The sequence below is a fragment of the Haematobia irritans genome, chromosome 3 (assembly GCF_050003625.1).
Source record: "Haematobia irritans isolate KBUSLIRL chromosome 3, ASM5000362v1, whole genome shotgun sequence".
NCBI classification, from domain to species: domain Eukaryota; kingdom Metazoa; phylum Arthropoda; class Insecta; order Diptera; family Muscidae; genus Haematobia; species Haematobia irritans.
Genome location: NC_134399.1, coordinates 138,425,442 through 138,448,557, shown reverse-complemented (window position 1 = coordinate 138,448,557; position 23,116 = coordinate 138,425,442). Strand labels below are relative to the sequence as shown.

The 23,116-nt window shown below is 36.4% G+C and overlaps 2 protein-coding genes across 2 annotated transcripts; one reads left to right on the top strand and one right to left on the bottom strand.

Moving 5' to 3' along the window:
• The first annotated feature begins 335 nt into the window (after positions 1 to 335).
• Positions 336 to 8,861, top strand: LOC142230298 (uncharacterized). The gene is made up of 2 exons (XM_075300949.1): positions 336 to 637; positions 8,114 to 8,861. The coding sequence occupies exons 1-2, from the start codon at positions 591 to 593 to the stop codon at positions 8,550 to 8,552; spliced, it is 486 nt and encodes a 161-aa protein (XP_075157064.1). The 5' UTR covers positions 336 to 590; the 3' UTR covers positions 8,553 to 8,861.
• A 6,039-nt stretch (positions 8,862 to 14,900) lies between these two features.
• On the bottom strand, positions 14,901 to 19,411 carry LOC142231210 (uncharacterized). Its single transcript, XM_075301828.1, has 4 exons — positions 18,085 to 19,411; positions 17,073 to 18,006; positions 16,961 to 17,028; positions 14,901 to 16,891 (listed from the first exon to the last, which is right to left on the bottom strand). Exons 1-4 carry the CDS (start codon positions 19,409 to 19,411, stop codon positions 14,901 to 14,903), a joined length of 4,320 nt encoding a protein of 1,439 aa, XP_075157943.1.
• Positions 19,412 to 23,116: the final 3,705 nt, after the last annotated feature.

The window sequence follows — 23,116 nt, the reverse complement described above, 5'->3', positions numbered from 1 at the left end:
AATCGTATTTGAATTTGTAATTGAATTGAATTCTAGTCTTTAAGTTTTTTGTTATCGAACATCCATCTATGACTAATCGTGCCTAAATAGTGCTTATTCTGAAAAATCGATACACGTCAAGATTTGGCGGAAAACAAAAAGAGAGAGAGCTTTAATACGATGGATTGATGTTCGACGTAAGCATAAAAAGAAATAAATGGACACTTACTTTAGACAACTGCAACGGTGAGCATCAAGTTATTTCTTAACTCCTCTGCCTTTCCTACGCTAATTGGATTCCCATCTATTCTTATCGAGTCTTTGCTATTTCTAACTGTTCATAAAGAAAAGTTTGAATAGCAAAAGACATTGCGAATTTCTTCGTAGGTTGAATTTGGAGCAATTGAAAAATATAAACTTTTCTGTAATATTGGATTATCCAAAGTCTCGCTGTTTTCAAAGAAATATCGAATAAGGCGAATTTATCCAATCTTCTCTTTGCCCCTCTTACATATTGGATAAGGCCGAATTTTTATGCATGGTCCTTCTGAACCTCACGTGAACTGGCTTTTGGAATTAAGACACTCTACGCAATCCAGACTTATTGTAAAATGAGGTATGTGACAAGCCAGGTGAAACGCAGCAAGCAAGATACAAGGTAACCAAAAATTTTATCACTCCAAAAAAAAAAAAAAATCGTGAGTAGAAATGAACAAACATTTTTTCTTGAAAAGTGAAAATGAAAATTTTATGAACTCGAAAGTGTGATTTTTACAAAAATACCGTAATAACGGTTCCTATAGAACAAGTTAAAAATCTTGGTTTACCACATTGCATAATCGATGGTTGAGTTTTGTTTCTTTATTTCGGGGTATTTCTCAAATTACACGAACTGCGAATTAAAGAAAAGGAAACATTAAAGAAAACATGTGTCTGGACTAGTCTCAACACCGGCAATTGTATGAAGGTTGTTTAAACGTAGAGAAATGCATAGCAACATTTAGCAACATTAACATTTGTTATATTTACCAAATGTTAGTCTACATAAAATTTTGCTGTGTAACATCACGCCTCTCATTTTTGAACTACACCACATGTTTCAAATGTTAATTACCGTCTCCCCATACGTCTCCGAGTGTATTCTCTTTTCTGCTTTATCACAACTCTGTTATCTCATATTTGAAGTACACCACATGTTTCTAATGTTAATTACCGTCTCCCCATACGACTCCGAGTGTATTCTCTTTTCTGCTTTATCACAACTCTGTTATCGATCTTCTGCGTACAGGCATACATACATATCTATATTGAATCACTAACATAAGTTTTCACTTGCACTCTTAATTGGTTACGGTCTCCACGTACCATACTGTAAATTGAAGCTCATCTCTGTTAATGCGCTTTACGGGGCTCTGCTCGATTTCAAAATATATTTACACATATATATAGATGACTTACCGTATTGTCATGGAAGCCATTGAAGATTTGTAAAACTTTATCCCAACTCTGTCGTACACATATTATTTAATTTAAATTGCATTCGAAATTAGAATAACACTATCATATCTGAGCACAGTGAGAAAATTGTTATTGACTAAGAACCAAGAAAATTTGCAATTAGTAACTTTGTATCCGTTTGTGGTTGCAGTTTTGACTTTTAACGTGGTAAAGACTGCATGAAATAAATTTCATTCATTTACTGTGCATACGCGTTTGCAAAATTTCACAATATTCTAAGTCTGTAATCAAAGATTCTTAAATGCCCATTTTTTTAATTTGCCTGCCATGAAATGACTGGGTTCTGAAAATAAATTTGTTGCTTTGATGACTCACTTTCAAATGTTAATATGTCACAGTAAAAAGAGTGAATTATAATTCGTCTCTACTCCGCCATATTTACATTACTGAGAAGCAAGCACATAGAGAGTAATTCCAACAACGCCAAACTGTTATACAAGTTCCCGCAACATTTTGCTTATTATACATTGTCTCCATATTCATAACAAAAAGACGAGCCTTTTATATATTGCATTTTGTCTCCATTTTCATAACAAGGGACAGACATAGTGTTCATGGAGGAATAACACAGACAGAAGAAAACTGATGAAAGCAATCTTACAGATACTTTGTTTAACACATGTGATCGGAGAAATCAGATACATGTGATCGTATTTCAAAATAATTTCCCACAACATATTGTTAAATAAATCAATAGGATTTAAATTTTTATAACTTCTAATAGAAGTTTCATTACATGAAGACTTCGTACTTGCGTTACGTAGAACTCTGATATTAATTGATTTATTTCTTAAGATTATGTGAATATAGATTCACTATATTTTCGACTTGTCTGTTTTAAGTATCAATATTTATTGGTTCTTTGAACAATTGTACTTACGTTACAAAATTTTGGAAAACCGATCTCGTAATAGCACCGCTGTTTGGACAGGCGATTTTCTCTTTGTACATTTTGTACTGACATTACAATTTGTGCTGATATTATATTTGTATATTCATGTATATATATTTATTTAATTTCAATATTGTGCTCTGTAAATCGGAAATTAGAATTAAAACCGTATCACTAGTTGCATTTTCGCTACAAATCATTGGTAATACATTTATACATATACATTTTGAAATACTTGCCAAAAGTTCTCAAACGTTTCATTTACAAGATACAAGGTTTAATAAGCCTGGGCTTGAAAATTTTGGCTGTGTTATTTAGTTTTTCGGTTGCCATTGCAGGTGCACTATATTAATATTTTTCTCAGTCGGCTTGCCTCAAATCTCCACAATGGAAAAAGCAACGGATCCAAAAAATGTGTTTATATTCTCCTCTGACTTTTTAATATTGTTTTGTACCCAATTCGCATCAATCAGGGAGGATGACCAAACTGAATCGATTTTAGAGGTAAAGATGATGGATTTAGAGGAAAGGTGGACCAAGCTTCAGGGGGCATATTCCACGATAACAATTATGTTTGGTAGTAAGGACGGGGATGCCGACAGAGAATTTTTGGACTCAGCCCGGAGTAAGTTTGAGAACTGTTCGGATAACTACTATATTTGTAAATCTAAAATCTTAGACCTGTTACGGATTAAAAAGGGAGGAGTTAGGCACACAGAATTCGCTGCCCCTGTAGTACCTCTTCAATCGTGTCCACAGGCCATGGCCACGGGTTTAAATATTAAACTACCACCGTGCGATACCGAGATTTTTGAGGGAGGATATGAGGAATGGCCATCGTTCCGCGATATGTTTATCGCCATATACATCAATCACCCAAAGCTAACACCTGCACAGAAATTGTTTCATTTGAGAAACAAGACAAGAGGTGAAGCCGGTGCCATTGTAAAACGATTCACGTTATGTGACGAAACATTTCCCCTTGCGTGGGAGGCCCTAAAACTAAGATATGAAAACACCCGAGTATTAGTCGATGGCCAATTAAGAATCCTATTTAATATCCCTATTGCCTCGGCGGAAAATAGTCGTTCTATTCAGAATTTACAATCGACAGTGAACGACTGTCTAGCTAGACTCCAAACCCTTGGAGTATCAACTGACGGTTGGGACCCTTTACTAGTGTATTTGGTGTCCACAAAACTGCCCGAGGCTACTTTAGCATTGTGGGAACAATCGCTAGATTCTCACAAAACTTTACCGAAGTGGTCCCAAATGAATACCTTTTTAATAAGTCGATATGAAATTGTTGAACGAATTTCTAGCATTAAGGAAACTCAAAACTTTTTCGGGGCTCAAATGGAGCCAATTCAATCCTATGTTTCGGAGGAAAAAGTGGAGAGTAAGTGTAGACTTTGCGATATGATCCATTCACTGCGAATTTGCCCAGCCTTCAGACAACTCTCTGTTGCAGAACGAATAGAATTTGTATTTAAAAACAAATTTTGCAACAATTGCTTATCGCCTTGGCACGTAAAAAAAGAATGCAAAAGTAAAAATAGGTGTACTGAATGCAAACAATATCACCACTCCCTGCTTCATTTGAAAAAGGCCAAACCTCCATCAAATAATACCACAATCACTCAGACAGCAATGGTGGCTCACGACCTACCTAATGTGACCCCTCAAATCATGCAAGAGTCGATCCCATCGACTGAGAATTTTGCATCTCCATCGGTCTTACAACCTGACATAAACGTCCATGTATCCTCTGATTACACAAGCGTCCTTTTACGGACAGCTTTAGTTCCTGTGGAATATTTGGGTGAAATATTTACCATTAGGGCTTTAATTGACCCCGGTTCACAACGAACCTTTGTATCTGAACGGATTCGTAACAGGCTGCAAGTACCAACGAGGCGTTCACATTGTGTTGTATCTGGAATCGGTGGTAAAACTCAGAGTTCAGATAAGGAATGTGATCTTACCTTATGCTCAAAAGATATGAAGACCAAAATAGTGGTCTCTGCTATTATCTTACCTAAGGTGACAAATCACCTTCCATCATTTACTATCAAACCACCCAATCTTCATGCCTTTGCTGAAATTCAGTTGGCCGATCCATACTTTTTCAAGTCTGCACAAATAGACCTCATTATCGGGGCAGATAATACCCATCACATTGAGAGGGAAGGATTTCTCAAAGACATTTATGGCCATCTCTCGGCCCATAATACTATCTTCGGATGGGTTGTTAGTGGACCAGTTCCTACCGTTCATAGTTTTTCTGCCACAGTTAGTGCATCGGAAAATGTAGCCCTTAATGATCTTCTGCGTAATTTTTGGGAAGTAGAAGAAATTCCAAACGTTCCAAAGGTGTCTGAACAGGATATTTATTGTGAAGAATATTATAAACGCACTACTCTCAGGGAACCTGATGGTCGATACATGGTTCGCCTGCCGTTTAAAAAAGAATTCAATACCACACTTTCACTAGGTCCTTCGAGAATGATTGCACTACAACAATATATCCGAATAGAAAAATCACTTTCAAAACAGACCGATCTTTCTAATGAATATCGAAAAGTGCTGTCTGAGTATATCACTTTAAACCACATGCAGGAAACACATTCAGCCGAAGAGCGACAAAACGGGAAATATTGTTCGTTCTATTTGCCACACCATGCTGTGGTACGTCCCGATAGCAAGACTACCAAAGTTCGAGTAGTTTTCAATGGCTCTGTCAGAACTAACACCGGTCTTTCACTTAATGATGTGCTTTATTCAGGACCAACTTTGCAAGCCGATTTGATGTCAATACTTTTACACTGGAGAATTTATCGATACGTTTTCAGCGGAGATGTGCAAAAAATGTACCGCCAAATTTTAATTCACCCGGAAGATAGATGTTTTCAGAGGATTCTATTCAGATCTCACACTGAAACAGATATTAAAAATTTCGAATTAAAAACTGTTACCTTTGGCCTCAATTGTGCACCGTTTCTAGCCATTAGAACTTTGCTACAATTGGCACAAGACTCGGAGAAACAGTTTCCTTCAGCTGCATCCATTATTCGCAATGAGACATATGTAGACGATATACTGGCGGGAGGCCATTCTCTTGACGAGACAAAATTAGCTCAATCTCAATTAATTTCGGTTTTGAATTCAGGGGGATTTCCACTCAAAAAAATCACAGCCAATGATCCCTATCTATTACAAGATCTTCCCCCCGAAGATCTATACGACTCTGATTTCCTTAAATTTGATGAGGCTAGTTCTACGAAAACCCTTGGCATTCAGTGGAATGCTCTTACTGATTGCTTCTCGTACGCCTTCAATAATGAAATAGCTTCCGCCGCGGTTACGAAACGTCAAATCCTATCAGCTGTTGCCAAATTATATGACCCAGCTGGATGGTTGTCCCCAATCATAATTCGGGCTAAAATTCTAATGCAAAGCCTTTGGTTAGAGGGACTTGAATGGGATCAACCAGTTGGATCGTCTTCTCAAATTCGTTGGAAATCGATAGCTTCACAACTACCACTCATACATCAAATAAAAATTCCAAGATGGATACATTACAGCCCCTCTAATTGTATTGAAATTCACGGTTTTAGTGACGCGTCTTTACATGCATACTGTGCTGCTGTTTATATTAGGGTTAGCAGTTCCGATGGAATTTTTTCGAATTTATTGGTTTCGAAAACGAAAGTAGCACCCCTCGAAACAATTAGTTTACCTCGCCTTGAACTCTGTGGGGCCTTGTTGCTATCGAAATTAATAAAACAAATTCTGTCTTTTATGCCCTTCAACAATTCCGATATCTTCTTGTGGTGTGATTCTCTAATTGTGCTTGGTTGGCTTAGTAAACCACCATACATGTGGAAAACCTACATAGCCAACAGAGTTTCCCAAATTCGATACAATGTTCCAAATGCTTATTGGAGACACGTTCCTACAGGCGAAAACCCCGGAGATTTGGGAACAAGAGGTTGTCGCGTGAATGAATTAATCGATAATACTCTATGGTGGCATGGTCCAACTTGGTTGCGGCAGGAATCGTCCTGCTGGCCTCCACATATAATTCCATATCCTCCAGAATCCGAGAGAAGAAAGGTGGAGAGTTTTCCCGCTGTTTTAACTGAACCATACCCTTTCGAAAAATTTTCTACGTATTCGAAAGCTTTACGAGTTTTTTGTTATGTCTTTCGCTTCTACCATAACTGCTCCAAAGAGCAAAGACTCAATCGATCACACACGTCTATTTCCCATGACGAGATTAATTTTGTAAGAAGAAGATTTATACTTCTTTCTCAACAAAGATTTTATTCTGATGAATATCGGTACTTATCAAATTCGAAACTTTTACCTAAGAAAAGTCCCCTCGCTTCTCTTAACCCATTTATAGATGAACATGGTCTTTTGAGAGTCCATGGACGTCTTGCTAATTCCGACCTTCCATACAATGAAAATTTCCCAATTATTCTGCCCTATCAGGCTCATTTTACAAAGCTTTATCTAGAGTTTATTCACAACCTTCTTTTACATGGAGAATGTTCGCTTATGTGCCGCATTATAAATACTGAATTTCATATCAGTCGGCTAAAATACACCGTGAAAAGAATTATTCACTTTTGTAAAACGTGTACCATTCACAAAAAAAGACCATGCAATCAAATCATGGCACCATTACCTGTTGACCGTACCACACTCACGTTACCATTTGAAGTAACCGGTGTTGATTTCGCTGGTCCCTTTGAGCTTAAAAGTTCCAGTCTTCGTAATGCTCCAATCATAAAGGGATATGTCAGTGTTTTTATATGTTTTGCCACAAAGGCTATACATTTGGAGCCTTGCTCAGAGCTTACTTCCACAGCATTTCTTGCTGCATTTTCTCGGTTTGTCGGAAGACGTGGTTTACCCAAAAAAGTCGTATCTGATAATGGGAAGAATTTCTTAGGAGCAAGCAAAAGCCTAATCAAGGATTTCAAACAGTTTGTCAACAAAACCTCCTTCGATATCTCACAAAGATATGTAGTACATGGTCTAGATTGGTCATTCATACCTCCTCATGCCCCCCATATGGGAGGTTTGTGGGAGGCAGCTGTAAAAAGTTTTAAGTTTCATTTCCGTCGTATCATGGGCTCCCATCGCTGTACATTCGAAGAATTTTCCACCGTTCTAGCTCGTATTGAGGGTGTCCTTAACTCTAGACCCATTTCTGCTCTATCTGAGGACCCCCATGATATTACTGCTTTAACCCCTGGACATTTCCTCCGAGGGGGTCCAGTTATGGCCCTACCTGAACTTCACAACAGTAATTTATCGGTAATAAATCGGTGGGAAAAGCTTAAGGCTCTTCACCACCAATTTGCTGCCCGATGGAAGGAGGACTATTTACGAAATCTGCAAAAGAGATATAAATGGAAATCTCCCACCCCAAATATTCAGAAAGATAATCTAGTGGTAGTCATTGATGACCTTCTTCCACCTAGTGAGTGGAAGCTAGGAAGAATTGATAAGGTGTACACAGGAAGTGATACCAAGGTTCGCATTGCCGATATACGTACTTCAACCGGTATTATCACACGACCGATTGTTAAGCTTTGCTTATTACCCTACGATAATGCTTAATATCCAATTGAGTTATTCATTTTCATTTTTTCTTTTTTTTATTCGCATTAAATTAAAGTATTCAACATCCTTCTTGTTTATTTTCAAAAGAGCTCGACGAGATCCAAGAATCCATCAGTGCAAAGTTTGTTTGAAATACCATTCTCTCCGATTCTGCAAAAGGTTCTTGCACATGAACGCCTCTGACCGGAAGCATGCTGTCTATAAATATCACTATTGCGTTAACTGTCTGGCAAGGAGCCATGGCTTAAGAAATTGCACCTCCCAAGTAACATGTCAAAATTGTGGACATTATCATCATACACTTCTTCACCATGCACTACACCCTCGTATAGAGCCAACATCTAGTAGACGACGTCCTAAGGCACCCAAACGTTCACAAAATGGTAACGGAACCTCAAAACGACGCCAACCAAATGTGTTACATCGGCGAGTAACATCAAATTCGAATGAACATCAACTGATACCATCGGATAGACAACAAATTATCTCCGCAGCTATCAAATCTTTAGCAAATCTCCTTATATAATTCTTTAATATTTGCATACATGCAAAGGGCCCCCAGTATGTTTAAATTTACATTTTTTTTGTTCATATCAATTTGAATTATACCGAAATCGTATTTGAATTTGTAATTGAATTGAATTCTAGTCTTTAAGTTTTTTGTTATCGAACATCCATCTATGACTAATCGTGCCTAAATAGTGCTTATTCTGAAAAATCGATACACGTCAAGATTTGGCGGAAAACAAAAAGAGAGAGAGCTTTAATACGATGGATTGATGTTCGACGTAAGCATAAAAAGAAATAAATGGACACTTACTTTAGACAACTGCAACGGTGAGCATCAAGTTATTTCTTAACTCCTCTGCCTTTCCTACGCTAATTGGATTCCCATCTATTTTTATCGAGTCTTTGCTATTTCTAACTGTTCATAAAGAAAATTTTGAATAGCAAAAGACATTGCGAATTTCTTCGTAGGTTGAATTTGGAGCAATTGAAAAATATAAACTTTTCTGTAATATTGGATTATCCAAAGTCTCGCTGTTTTCAAAGAAATATCGAATAAGGCGAATTTATCCAATCTTCTCTTTGCCCCTCTTACATATTGGATAAGGCCGAATTTTTATGCACATAGAAATAGACGTTTTTAAATTTGATATTTGTCACATTGCTATTGATGAATTTACATAACACGGGTATTAACCTGTTGAAGGTTTTTCTCTGTACAAGCTCAAATAAAAATATAAAATTTTTTAGGGATGTCGATTTAAATTATTGTTACAAATGAAGGGATCATATTTGACAAAATGACAGAATTATTCAATGTATGTCACATACGCAAAGAAAACAAGTAAGGAAAGTCTAAAGTCGGGCGGGGCCGACTATACTATACTCTGCACCACTTTGTAGATCTAAATTTTCGATACCATATCACATCTATCAAATGTGTTGGGGGTATATATAAAGGTTTGTCCCAAATACATACATTTAAATATCACTCGATCTGGACAGAATTTGATAGACTTCTACAAAATCTATAGACTCAAAATTTAAGTCGGCTAATGTACTAGGGTGTAACACAATGTTAGTAAAAAACAAGTAAGGAAAGTCTAAAGTCGGGCGGGGCCGACTATATTATACCCTGCACCACTTTGTAGATCTCAATTTTCGATACCATATCACACCCGTCAAATGTGTTGGGGGCTGTATATAAAAGTTTGTCCCAAATACATACATTTAAATATCATTCGATCTGGACAGAATTTGATAGACTTCTACAAAATCTATAGACTCAAAATTTAAGTCGGCTAATGCACTAGGGTGGAACACAATGTTAGTAAACAAAACATGGGAAACATTTAAATCTGAAGCAATTTTAAGGAAACTTCGCAAAAGTTTATTTATGATTTATCGTTCGATATATATGTAATATAAGTTTAGGAAAATTAGAGACATTTTTACAACTTTTCGACTAAGCAGTGGCGATTTTACAAGGAAAATGTTGGTATTTTGATAATTTTTGTCGAAATCAGAAAAACATATATATGGGAGCCATATCTAAATCTGAACCGATTTCAACCAAATTTGGCACCCATAGCTACAATGCTAATTCTATTCCCTGTGCAAAATTTCAACTAAATCGGAGCAAAAAATTTGCCTCTGTGGTCATATGAGTGTAAATCGGGAGAAAGCTATATATGGTAGCTATATCTAAATTTGAACCGATTTCAACCAAATTTGGCACGCATAGCTACAATGCTAATTCTACTCCCTGTGCAAAATTTCAATTAAATCGGAGTAAAAGATTGGCCACTGTGGTTATATGAGTGTAAATCGGGCGAACGATATATATGGGAGCTATATCTAAATCTGAACGGATTTCAATACAATTTGGCACACTTGACTACACTACTAATTGTACTCCTAGTGCAAAAATTCAACCAAACTGGGGTAAAACTCTAGCTTCTGGGACCGTATTAGTCCATATCGGGTGAACGATATACATGGGAGCTATATCTAAATCTGAACCGATTTCAATAAAATTTGGCACATTTTACGACACTATCAATTGCACTTCGTGTGCAAAATATAAAGTAAATCAGGCTGAAATTCTGGTTTCTGGTGCCTATTAATAGATATCGGGCGAAAGATATATATGGGAGCTATATCGAAAACTTAACCGATTTCTTCCAAAATCAATAGAGTTCTATTCTGACCCAAAATGCATACTTGTGCCAAATTTGAAGTCGATTGGACTTAAATTGCGATCTATACTTTGATTACAAAAATGTGTTCACAGACAGACGGACAGGCTAGATCGGCTCAGGGGCCGACACAAAGACACCGTATGTTTATCTCGTCTCCTTCTGGGTGTTGCAAACATATGCACTAATTTAAAATACCCTGTTCCACAGTGTGGCGCAGGGTACAAAAAAAAGTTTTTAATTACCACCATTGAAAATTTGAGTTTTAACAAATTGTTTTGTCAATACAATAACACCGATATATTTACAACTTTTATTAATAAATTACGGTATTATGACCAAATGTACGAAAATCTGGCGATACATATATATGTAGGAGTTATATCTAAATCTGACCCGATTTGAATGAATTTTTGCAGTTATAATTGGTATTATAAATTACATTGCACAAACTCCTATTAAGATCAGATAATGAAATGGGGGTATTATGACGATTTTGATGATATTTGTCCAACTTCAAGAATGCGGGAAGAAATTACATTTTGTCAAACTTGAAGAAGATCGCTTAGTAAATAAACGCGTGTATCGAAATCTGGCGATACGTATATATGAGAGCTATATCTAAATCTTAATCGATTTTGATGATATTTTGCAGACTCAAAAAACAAAAAGTGAACTCTCTATTTCACTAAAGTCAATTTAACTACATTTTAGTTCATGGAATTATTATGTTTAGAGAAAGTTTTCTTTACTCTAATAATTTTTTGTGTACGTTAGTTAAATTAGCTAAACCCGAGGAAAAAAGTATACACCACTGAAGCATAAAGATGAAGTAAATTCGTGTCTTCCACAAAATAGTTCAGAATTTCTTTAAATTTGTAAATTTTACCAAAAATGTGTCCACCATGATCTTCGTATGTCACTAAAGACATTCTTGCAATTTTGAACTCCAAGTTTTTCCTTCAAATTACGAAATTTTCTTTAACAAGTGAAAAAACTTAGTTATGTCTAATAAATTTACTTGAATTTGTCGAAAAATATGTAATTATTTTTATAACATCGGCGTGATGCCAACGTTTGTAATACTGCTTAGTTAAAATTTTCTACAAATATTCAAAATTTTCTAAAATTAATCGAATGTTTTCTTCCTGGTGGGTTCACTGTTTTTTCAGTGCAGTAATAGTTAATACTATTAAAAATTTCACTGTGCTCAATATTAGTAAGTTAGGGTAATAAATAAATATATAATGGCCTAATTTCGACAAATCAGGAAATGCACATATATGAAAGCTTTACATCTGAATCGATTTCGACTGGCAAACTTAAACAGTGCTGAAAAAGATTGCTTCATGTCAACTTTTGTCGAAATCGGCCCATAATGGAGCTGCATCTAAATTTGATCCGATTTTTCTGAATTCAATAGCATTCATTCTTATAGCAAAAAAAAAAAAAACATCTCTGTACCAAATTTAATGAAAGTCGTTAATAATTGCGACCGAAATCTTGTGAACAACAAATACATGGACCGACGGATGGGCACCGAAGGCTACACTCATTAGGTAATTCTGAGTTGATCGGTATATATATTATGGGGTCTAAAACCAATATTTTTAGCAGGCACATTTTATTTGTTATTTATTTATTAGCATTTGTTATACCCTCCACCATAGGATAGGGGTATATTAACTTTGTCATTACGTTTGTAACACATCGAAATATTGCCGTAAGACCCCATAAAGTATATATATTCTGGGTCGTGGTGAAATTCTGAGTCGATCTGAGCATGTCCGTCCGTACGGATGTTGAAATCACGCTAACTTCCGAACGAAACAAGCTATCTACTTGAAATTTGGCACAAGTAGTTGTTATTGATGTAGGTCGGTTGGTATTGCAAATGGGCCATATCGGTCCACTTTTACGTATAGCCCCCATATAAACGGACCCCCAAATATGGCTTGCGATTGCTCTAAGAGAAGCAAATTTAATCCGATCCGGCTGAAATTTGGTACATGGTGTCAGTATATGGTCTCTAACAACCGTGCAAAAATTGGTCCATATCGGTCCACTTTTACGTATAGCCCCCATATAAGCGGATCCCCAGATTTGGCTTGCGGAGCCTCAAAGAGAAGCAAATTTCATCCGATCCGGATGAAATTTGGTACATGGTGTTAGTGTATTGTCTCTAATAACCATGCAAAAATTGGTCCACATCGGTGCATAATTATATATAGCCCCCATATAAACCGATCCCCAGATTTGGCTTGCGGAGCCTCAAAGAGAAGCAAATTTCATCCGATACGGCTGAAATTTGGTACATGGTATAAGTATATGGTCTCTAACAACCATGAAAAAAATGGTCCATATCGGTCCATAATTATATATAGCCCCCATATAAACCGATTCCCAGATTTGGTTTGCGGATCCTCTAAGAGAAGCAAATTTCATCCGATCCGGCTGAAATTTGGTACATGGTATTAGTATATAGTCTCTAAGATCCATTCAAAAATTGGTCCATATCAGTCCATAATTATATATAGCCCCTATATAAACCGATCCCCAGATTTGAACTCCGGAGCCACTTGGACGAGCAAAATTCATCCGATGCGGTTGAAATTTGCAACGTGGTGTTAATATATGGCCGCTAATAACCATGCCAAAATTGGTCCATATCGGTCTATAGTTATATATAGCCGATCCCCAATCACACAAAAATTGGTCCATATCGGTTCATAATCATGCTTGCCACACGAGCAAAAATAATCTAGCAAAATTTTATTTCTATAGAAAATTTTGTCGAAATTTTATTCCTATAGAAAATTTTGTCAAAATTTTATTTCTATAGAAAATTTTGGCAAAATTTTATTTCTGTAGAAAATGTTGTCAAAATTTTAATTCTATAGAGAATGTTGTCAAAATTTTAAATCTTTTGAACATTTTGTTAAAATTTTACTTCTATAGAAGATTTTGTCAAAATGTTATTTCTATAGAAAATTTTGTTAAAATTTTACTTCTATAGAAAATGTTGTCAAAATTTTATTTCTATAGAAAATTTTCTCAAACTTAATTATATACGTAATTAATCAGCCATTTTAAGTTTAATATATACCACGTATGGACTATGTGGTATATATTACGGTATTAGGAAGTTTTAAGATACCTTGTCATCGGCAAAAGTTACCGCAACCCAAGTAATTCGATTGTGGATGACAGTCTTCAGTAGAAGTTTCTACGCAATCCATGGTGGAGCTTCGGCCTGGCCGAACTTACGGCCGTATATACTTGTTTTTCTTCTGTTTTGGGTAGTGATTTTCATTTTCTTGCAGATAAAATGCTTTAATATAAAATCCTTTGGGCTTGTTCACCTAGTAATAGAAATATTACTAGCTAATGTTACTAGCTAATCCTTCCACTTGTCTTGGAGCTTGCAGCAATATCTCGTTCGTCTTAACCGATTAGTTCGGATTGTAGGAGTACATCATCTAGGAATATTTCTATATCGATAATATTTGCTCTTCCAAGGCTCTGCAAGTCAAATCTGGGGATAGGTTTATATGCGGGGTAATTATACCTACCCCTCAGTAGTAAGGTTTATCTGGGGGCTACATATAATTATGGATCGATATGGACTAATTTTTGCATGGATGTTAGAGCACATATACCAACACTAGGTGCGCAGAAAAAATATTCACGAAAATTTTTCCAATTAAAATTTTAATTGAGTGTTAAAAAATATTCAATTAAAAATTTAATTGAATCAACAATTTTTTTAATTGAAACAAAAATCAATCACAAAAATTAATAGTATCAATTAATTTTTTAATTAGACCTGTTGTTGAGGCAAATGGCCAAGTAGCGATTTCCAAAGGATTTTGAATAAATACAAAGCTGAATAAAAGACTTGATTTATTTCGCAAATGTATTATATTAAAATTCTTTTTGGTTTGAAAACCACTAATAATTAAAAAGAAATTCTGAATTAGCTCCACGTCACCACGCTAACTTATATCAACTGCAACAATAATTAAATATTAAAATGGAGGAAGCCTGGGACGCATCTTGACAATTAAAGTTTCGTTAATAGATAATTTACTATTCAAAAATCGATATTTAGAACAATATAAAATATTTCATGTTTTAAATTAAGTGTTGCCAGATCAACAATGAGAAAATCATGGGGCTTTTGGTTGTAGCACCAACATTCCCCCCGCAGTATGGCTAGAAACCTTTTCGCTACCAGACTCCTTCTCCAAAGCTACATCCAAAATCGCAAGCTTTGTTGCTGGCCTTTCCATTATCCCGCGTTGGGTCTGTACTTTTGCACTACGGACCTGTCCGTCCCTTGCCAATCTCGTTTCTAGTACCCTACCTCGCAGCCAGACATTCCTAGGAAGAGAAGAGTCAACAATAATAACCAAGTCTCCCTTTTCTAATGGTTTTGGCTTCTCGTGCCACTTCGATCTACATGTTAACGACGGTAAATATTCAGCCAGCCACTTCTTCCAAAATATATTTCCATATTGTTGGGAAGTGAGCCAATTTTGCCTCAATACAATTCCACGATCGTCGCACATAGACAACGGTTTCATCCCACTGGAACTTCCTACCAAAAAATGATTCGGAGTTATAGCTTCCGCATTATCTTCCTCAACTGGAACATATGCAAGCGGTCTCGAATTTATAATATTTTCCACTTCAATCAGCATATTCAAAAGAAGTTCATCAGTAGGATGTCTGGATGGCATGGTTTGGTACAATATAGTTTTAACTGAGCGAACTAAACGTTCCCATGCACCGCCCATATGGGGTGAGGCCGGTGGATTGAATATCCATTTTGTTGTAGGCGTGGTGAACGTTTTCATTATCTCATTCCGATCGACTTCCAGAATGGCCTCTCTTAACTCCCTCTCCGCACCGATAAAATTTGTCCCGTTATCGCTATAGAACTCAAGCGGTATTCCTCTTCGTGCCATAAAGTTGCGAATGGCTAAAATACAGGAATTGGTCGTCAAAGAATGTGCAACCTCAATATGTACGGCTCTTATGGTCAAACAGGTAAATAAACACCCATAACGCTTTTCTTTGTGGCGATTTACAGTCACTAAGATTGGCCCAAAAAAGTCTAAGCCAGTGAAAGCAAATGGTGCAGAATATGACGCAAGACGTGCACGGGGCAGCTTTGCCATCTGTGGATTCGTCGGCTTAGCTTTGTTTATTTTGCATTGTTGGCAACTCCGAATAGTTGATTTATAAGTGGCTCGTAGTTTGGAAATAGAAAATTTCTGTCGTAGTTCGTTAATTACTGTTTCATTATTCATATGACAGAATTTGTTATGGTAGTGTAAAAAAATCAGTTTAGTAATATGATTTTCGCGGGGCAAAATTACAGGACGCTTTTGCGGTAAGGGCACATCTGCCATATCTATTCTCCCATCTACATGCAAAATACCATTTTCTAAATAGGGCGATTTAGAATAAATATCGCTAGATTTCGATATAGGATTATTAGATTCAAGCGATGACATTTCTTTGCTATAGTTTTCACGTTGAGCTTGTCTATATAATAAGCGTTCAGCTTCCATCAAGTCCTCCTGTGTCAACTCTCCCATTCTCTTTTCACGCCCTCTGCAATTTCGAATGAATCGTTGAACAAATCCTGCTGCTCTCAAAAGACGGGACCACTTAGAAAATCGTAAGGTATTAAATAGAGGTTCATAATGTGTAGTTTGGCATACGTGTTGTATACGCTCCACCTCCGTATCTATTAGGTCAGTCTCCATATGTGGCCAGTGATCTTCGTGCTGGAAAATGAATTCTGGTCCGCTAAACCAACGACTACAACTCGAAATTTGTGGAATTCGGGACCATTTGGTCGCATCATCGGCAACATTTAATTTACTAGGGACCCAATTCCATTCTTTTGTTGATGACAAGTCCAAAATTTCAGTAATTCTAAAAGCCACAAATTGCTGATATTTGCGATGATTGGAATTAATCCAACTCAAAACAGTTTTGGAGTCACACCAAAAGTATTTTTTTGAAATTTTTAATTCATGATTTTCTGTTATAAATTTTGCGAAACGAGCCCCTATTAGGGCGGCCATTAGTTCCAGTCTTGGAACCGAAGTAATTTTCATTGGTGCCACTCTCGTTTTAGCGCCAACTATGGAGCAAATAATAGTATGACCTTTTGATAATCTGAGATAACACACTGCGGCATACCCGTCCTTACTTGCATCAACAAATGTATGCAGTTGTATTTCAACACCGTCATAATTGTGTAAATCTTTCAAATAACATCTGGGAATCTTAATTTTTGTATATCAGGTAGTATTTTAACCCACTGTGTCCACTTTGGTACCAATTCATTAGGAATGGGTTCATCCCAATTTGTTTTTGCTCGCCAGACATCTTGCATCAATACCTTAACATACATTATAATATGACCAATTAAACCGAGGGGGTCATATATTGACATAACTAGCCTTAGCATCTCACGTTTAGTTGGTTTTTTCATCAACGAAAATAAATTGCTTTCTAAGAGCCATGGCGCAACTTTAAAGGTTATAACATCTTCTTGTGGCTCCCAGAAAACGCCCAAAACTTTCTCGACTTGCGTCTCTTCTTTCCAATTTATACATTTAGCACCATCTGAAACCATTGATGGAATCGCTTTTTTCACTAAGCCGCTGTTGGAAACCCAATTTCTGATATTAAACCCCGCTTGACGATGTATATATGACACCTCAGTTATTAATCGGATAGCATCTACCGGATTCTCAACCGAATCTAGCAGGTCATCAACGTAATGGTTTTGTTTGATAGATTTGGCTGCCAGGGGAAACTCATTTTTGAATTTATCCGCATTTAGATTTTTAATGTATTGTGATATGCTTGGAGCACATGTTGCCCCAAATATCATCACATCCATTACATACACATCAGGTTCTCTATTTTGATCACAATCTCTCCAGAGAAATCGTTGAACGTCTCGATCATCTGGTCGTATGTGGACCTGATGGAACATCTCTTCAATATCGCCGCAAATAGCCACAGCATTTTGGCGAAATTTAAAAAGAACAGCTGGAAGAGATGCCATCAGGTCCGGCCCTTTCAGCAAAAAAGAATTCAAAGATAAGCCACCCGATTTTGCGGCAGCGTCCCAAACCACACGCGACTTTCCAGGTTTATTTTTATTAAAAACCGCAAATATGGGCAAGTACCAAATCTTCCCATCAACTCTATCACGCTCCGGCTTACTCAATTTACGTATGTAGCCTTTTGACAAATAAGTAGATATAGTATTTCTAAAAATATTATATAGGTCAACATTTTGACTCAATTTTCTTTCCAAACAAACCAATCGCCTTAAAGCCATTTCATAACTAGGCGGTAATTCAAAACTGTCATATTTCCACAGCAGTGGTACCTCATAATGTCCACTTTTGTTATATTTAGTAAATTTGTTTAACAAATTCAACGCACGCATTTCATTTTCAGCAATAAGGGGATCTTTTGTACAGACACCAATACTCTCGAGAGAATAAAAACTTCTAACTAAATCATCTAAGTGCTCATCGTTTTCTACACAGTCGCATACATGAAAGTTTAAAAAATGCTTACTTGTATTCTCCGGTTCAGCCATGGTTCCATAAATAAGCCAACCTAGCTTAGTTCGAACAGCAACAGGTTCATGTTGAGCCCCTTCACGAATTTGAATGGATACTCCTAAATCAAAGTGATTCAGTCCAATTAGAAGTTTTGGGACCGCATCCTCATAACTTTTTATGGGTAATTGTCGCAAATGGCGATAACGTTGTGATAATTTGCCGTAGTCCAATGATTGTGCTGGCAAATTTAACGATTCCACAGTACATATATTTAGTTTTACTCTACGACCATTTTCTCCTGAAATTTCAATCATTATTTTCATTGAACTCTTTTCTTCTCTACCCATACCTCCCGTCCAGCGTAAACACAATGGATTGGGAACTCCCTCCAATTTAAGTTCATTTGCAATAGATTTATCCATTAAAGTGATTGACGACCCTTCGTCAATAAACGCGAAAGTCTCAATTATTTTATCTTTTCCGTACACTTTTATGGGAATTATTTTAAACAATATATTTTGTGCTTTTTCACTATGTGAATTATGTACTGCTTCTTCTCCTTCAATCTCAATATGTGAATTGTTTACACATTCTTCATTTGCATTTGACGTTTCTCCGTTCTCCGTATTTACAACATGTGAGAACCGGTGCAATGAAGGATGGTGATAATATTGACAACCTTCTTTACCACACAATTTCTTCTTTCTGCATTCCCCGCCATGGGTAATCAAACAATATTTGCATAGCTTATTCGCTCTCACTAATTTCCACTTTTCACCACGGTCGAGAGCTTGATATTTTGGGCAGTCGCTAACAGCTTTGCAATTTTTGTTGCACACACAACATCTATGCTCACCATTGTGAGAGTGGACATATGCTCTCTTGCTTGTTGTTGGTTTATCGTTGCTAGTGATGTTATGTTTAATACTGCTAGTGTTGTTGTATTTCTTAGTGGTGGGTTCTGATATTGAACTGGCTGTCAGTCCAATGTTAAAAAGCCAATCGTCAAATGCAGACAAATTAGGTTTCTTATTTTCTTTTACAAGTTGCATCTTAAGCGTAGCCCACTGCATTTGGTAGGTAGGAGGAAGTTTTTGTAATAATTGGTGAAGCAAGCAAGAATTATTTAATTCGTCTGGCAAATTGGCGGCTTTGATAGTAGCAATTAGGCTGCGTACATTTATAGCAAAATTGGTAAGTGTTTGTAAATTGTTATCGTCGACCTTTGGCGATAAATTAATTCTGTTCTTGATCGAATACAATATTTTTTCAGGTTGGCCGTAGAGTAAGCGGAGTACATCAATTACTCCTGGGACGTTTGAGGGGTGTACCAACATGTGCTGAACGCTATGAAGTGCGTCGGATTTTAATGACCTTTGTAGACGTATAAGGTTTTCAGCGTCTGTAAAGCAACAAGTGGCAGTAGACCACTCAAATGTTGATATAAAAAGTGGCCAGTCCTCAGGATTTCCCGAGAAGACAGGCAACTCTTTTGGTACAGATTGCCTGGCACTGTTGCTAAATTGATGAAGCAGTGTATTATTTAAGTATTGTGAATTGTTTGTATAAGCATTCATTGTAGATGAAATTGGTGCATTATTTACAAATGTTTGTTCACCTGGTAAGTTACCGGTTAATGTATTTTCAATTAAGGGTGGAGGTGGCACAGAAGAGTTATAGTACCTAGCTGAGGGTATGTTGGAGAAAGTGACAGCAACAGGTGGGTGTGAGGGGGGCTGAGTGTATATATGGGATCGTCTTTGGTTACCACTATTGGCGGTGGCCGAAGATAGAGCTGCGGTTGTTATTGGTGGGTATGGATTATTGTGAGTAGAAGGGCTATGGCTCATATCCAAATTTTGAGTGGTTTGATTTGCGTTACAGCATGTATTGTCGTTGTTACTATTATTTTGTTCTACTATCCTTCTGGGAAGCTCCAGATACGACGTTTCGTTAGGCAGGGATTCTTGGTGAGGCATAGAAGTAGTTATATTTGGTTCTTCAGGAAAACCCGTATTTTGTGTTTGGAAAGGAAGTTCGCTTAACCAATTTCGGACGGATTGGGACCTATTAGAAGAGGCACTACTTATATCGTCAGCTTCTTCTAGAAGCTGATACTTTTTATTGAGGTATTCACGTTGTAATCGTGCTTGTTCTTCGTTTAATGCTCGCTCTTCCTCCAAGCGCTGTAGCTGTAATTGAATGTTACGCAAATGAGACTGTTGGGATCGAACGGAACGGTTGCTAGCAATGCTATTGGCAGATGAGGTATTCATTCTAGAACATTGTGGGCATCTAAACGTTACATTATCTGCTAAATTTATGCAACTTTTGTGGAAAATTTTGTTGCATTTCCCACAGGTCGCCATATTTTCGTTGGATGGATTTTGGCATAGTGGGCAATGGTTATTATATTGTTGTTGACCCTTCGAAATGTCTTTATCCATGAGTACTTACTGCGAGATTGGCAATGTGTTTTGCGTCTTAGGTGACTCAGGTGGAAGCTTCGGAACTCAGCAAAAAGAATTTTAAAAATGTTGTTGAGGCAAATGGCCAAGTAGCGATTTCCAAAGGATTTTGAATAAATACAAAGCTGAATAAAAGACTTGATTTATTTCGCAAATGTATTATATTAAAATTCTTTTTGGTTTGAAAACCACTAATAATTAAAAAGAAATTCTGAATTAGCTCCACGTCACCACGCTAACTTATATCAACTGCAACAATAATTAAATATTAAAATGGAGGAAGCCTGGGACGCATCTTGACAACTAAAGTTTCGTTAATAGATAATTTACTATTCAAAAATCGATATTTAGAACAATATAAAATATTTCATGTTTTAAATTAAGTGTTGCCAGATCAACAATGAGAAAATCATGGGGCTTTTGGTTGTACCACCAACAAGACCAATTAATTTTTTAATTGACCTTCAATTAAATTTTTAATTGATACTATCATTTCTGTGATTGAAGACATTTCAATTAACAATTAATTGGATTAATTAATTTCGTGATTGAATCAGAAATTTTTTTTTTGTGTGTACAGAATTTCACCACGGCCCAGAATATATACTTTATGGGGTCTTAGACCAATATTTCGATGTGTTACATACGGAACTCAACTACACCCCTAATCTTTGAAATCTTGGAATCTATTTTCGTATCGTTCATTAACCGATTAAACGCACACGGCAATCGAAGATCATTTGCAATGTGATAGCTGGCCTCCGTATTGGTCTGATAGATGGATAGCTGAATGGATGGAATTGTTTAGAAATCTGCTGCAATTGAATTTCAAATCAATCAAACCCCCATAACGATAAGGAATAGAATAGAAGTGCGTACATTCGAACATTTCTCAAAAGCAACGTGACCATTTTAAATGCAATGGCATTAGCATTTGTTTTTCATCTGTTTTGGGTAGTGATTTGCATATGACTTGTCTCAGTTCTTTGATTTTTCATTGGGAGGTGATTGATCGCAGTATGCAATTAGAACTCTCCTTGCACATTAAAATGTAATTAAATAAACAAACACATGGCTTTAATGGACCAAATTGTGTGCGTGTGTGTGTGTTGTCTCATATACATAATGAATACTGCGATAATATCCGTTTACAAAACCGAGAAATTGTAATTTGAATATTTTAGGTTTGTCGTTACATAGTCGTTTAGACTATATACGCTTTATATGGGGACTATATACAATTATGAACCGATATGGACCAAGCTTGGTATGGTTGAGAGCGGCCATATACTGGCACAATGTACCAAATTACAACCGAATCGGATGAATTTTGCCCCTCCAAGGGTTCCGGAGGTCAAATCTGGGGATCGGTTTATATGGGGACAATATATAATTAAGGACCGATATGGACTAATTTTTGCACGGTTATTTGTGTCCATATACTAACACAAAATACAAAATTTCAACTGATTTGGATGAAATATGCTCCTCCAAGAGGCTCCAAAACCCAATCTGGGGATAGGCTTATATGGGGGCTATATATGATTATGGATCGATATGGACCAATTTTTGCATGGTTGTTAGAGACCATATACTAACTTCACATACCAAATTTCAACCGGATCGAATGAAATTTCCTCCTCCAAGAGGCTCCGGAGGTAAAATCGATCGATTTATATGTTATGTTAGATGGCAGAATTTGGCAGAAATTAATTGTGCGAACTCATTTTACCAGATTAATTGAAAATAGCTTTCAATATTACTCAGAAAACATACAAGGCATTTTTTATATACATTGAAAAAAAGCATGCCCGGTTTCAAAGATTTTGTCTTTACCTTAAAAATTTTGGTATTGATTCCGAGCCAAAGAAGCGGAGATTACAAGTAAGGATACTTTCAAGACACAATTCTCTTTTTGGGTTTTGTGTACTTGCTCCTAGGAAGCAAATTTTAAATTTTCGTGTTTTCAAATTTTTTCTTCATAAACAAGTTAACGATAACTTTATTTTGCAAATACAGAGTCGACTTCCAGTAGAAATTATGCTATGTTTCAAGGAAAAAATGTCTTTAAAATAAAGTGTTAAAAAACATGTCCTATATTTGAACGATTTTTTGCTTTGTAGATCCTAAAAGACAAAAAGTTTAAAGACAATTTCATTAATTTTAAAGAATATTTCTAAATTATTATAGTCAAGTTGGCCTTACCCCAAATTTTTTTTCTTTCATGTTATGTTACCCATTTTTAAGTCAAATCACTTAATTATAAGAACAATACGGCTTCATTGAAAAGTTTATAGACTTTTGTACAAG

Excerpts from the sequence above, each read along its gene's own strand:
- LOC142230298 (XM_075300949.1), top strand. The coding sequence starts at position 591 with ATGAGGTATGTGACAAGCCAGGTGAAACGCAGCAAGCAAGATACAAG. Across the intron at positions 638-8,113 it reads CGCAGCAAGCAAGATACAAG|AGCTCGACGAGATCCAAGAA; the intron begins GTAACCAAAAAT and ends TATTTTCAAAAG.
- LOC142231210 (XM_075301828.1), bottom strand. The coding sequence starts at position 19,411 with ATGCAGTGGGCTACGCTTAAGATGCAACTTGTAAAAGAAAATAAGAAA. Across the intron at positions 17,029-17,072 it reads TTGGTACCAAAGTGGACACA|ATGTTATTTGAAAGATTTAC; the intron begins GTGGGTTAAAAT and ends TAAGATTCCCAG. Across the intron at positions 16,892-16,960 it reads GCATACATTTGTTGATGCAA|TTGGCGCTAAAACGAGAGTG; the intron begins GTAAGGACGGGT and ends TTTGCTCCATAG.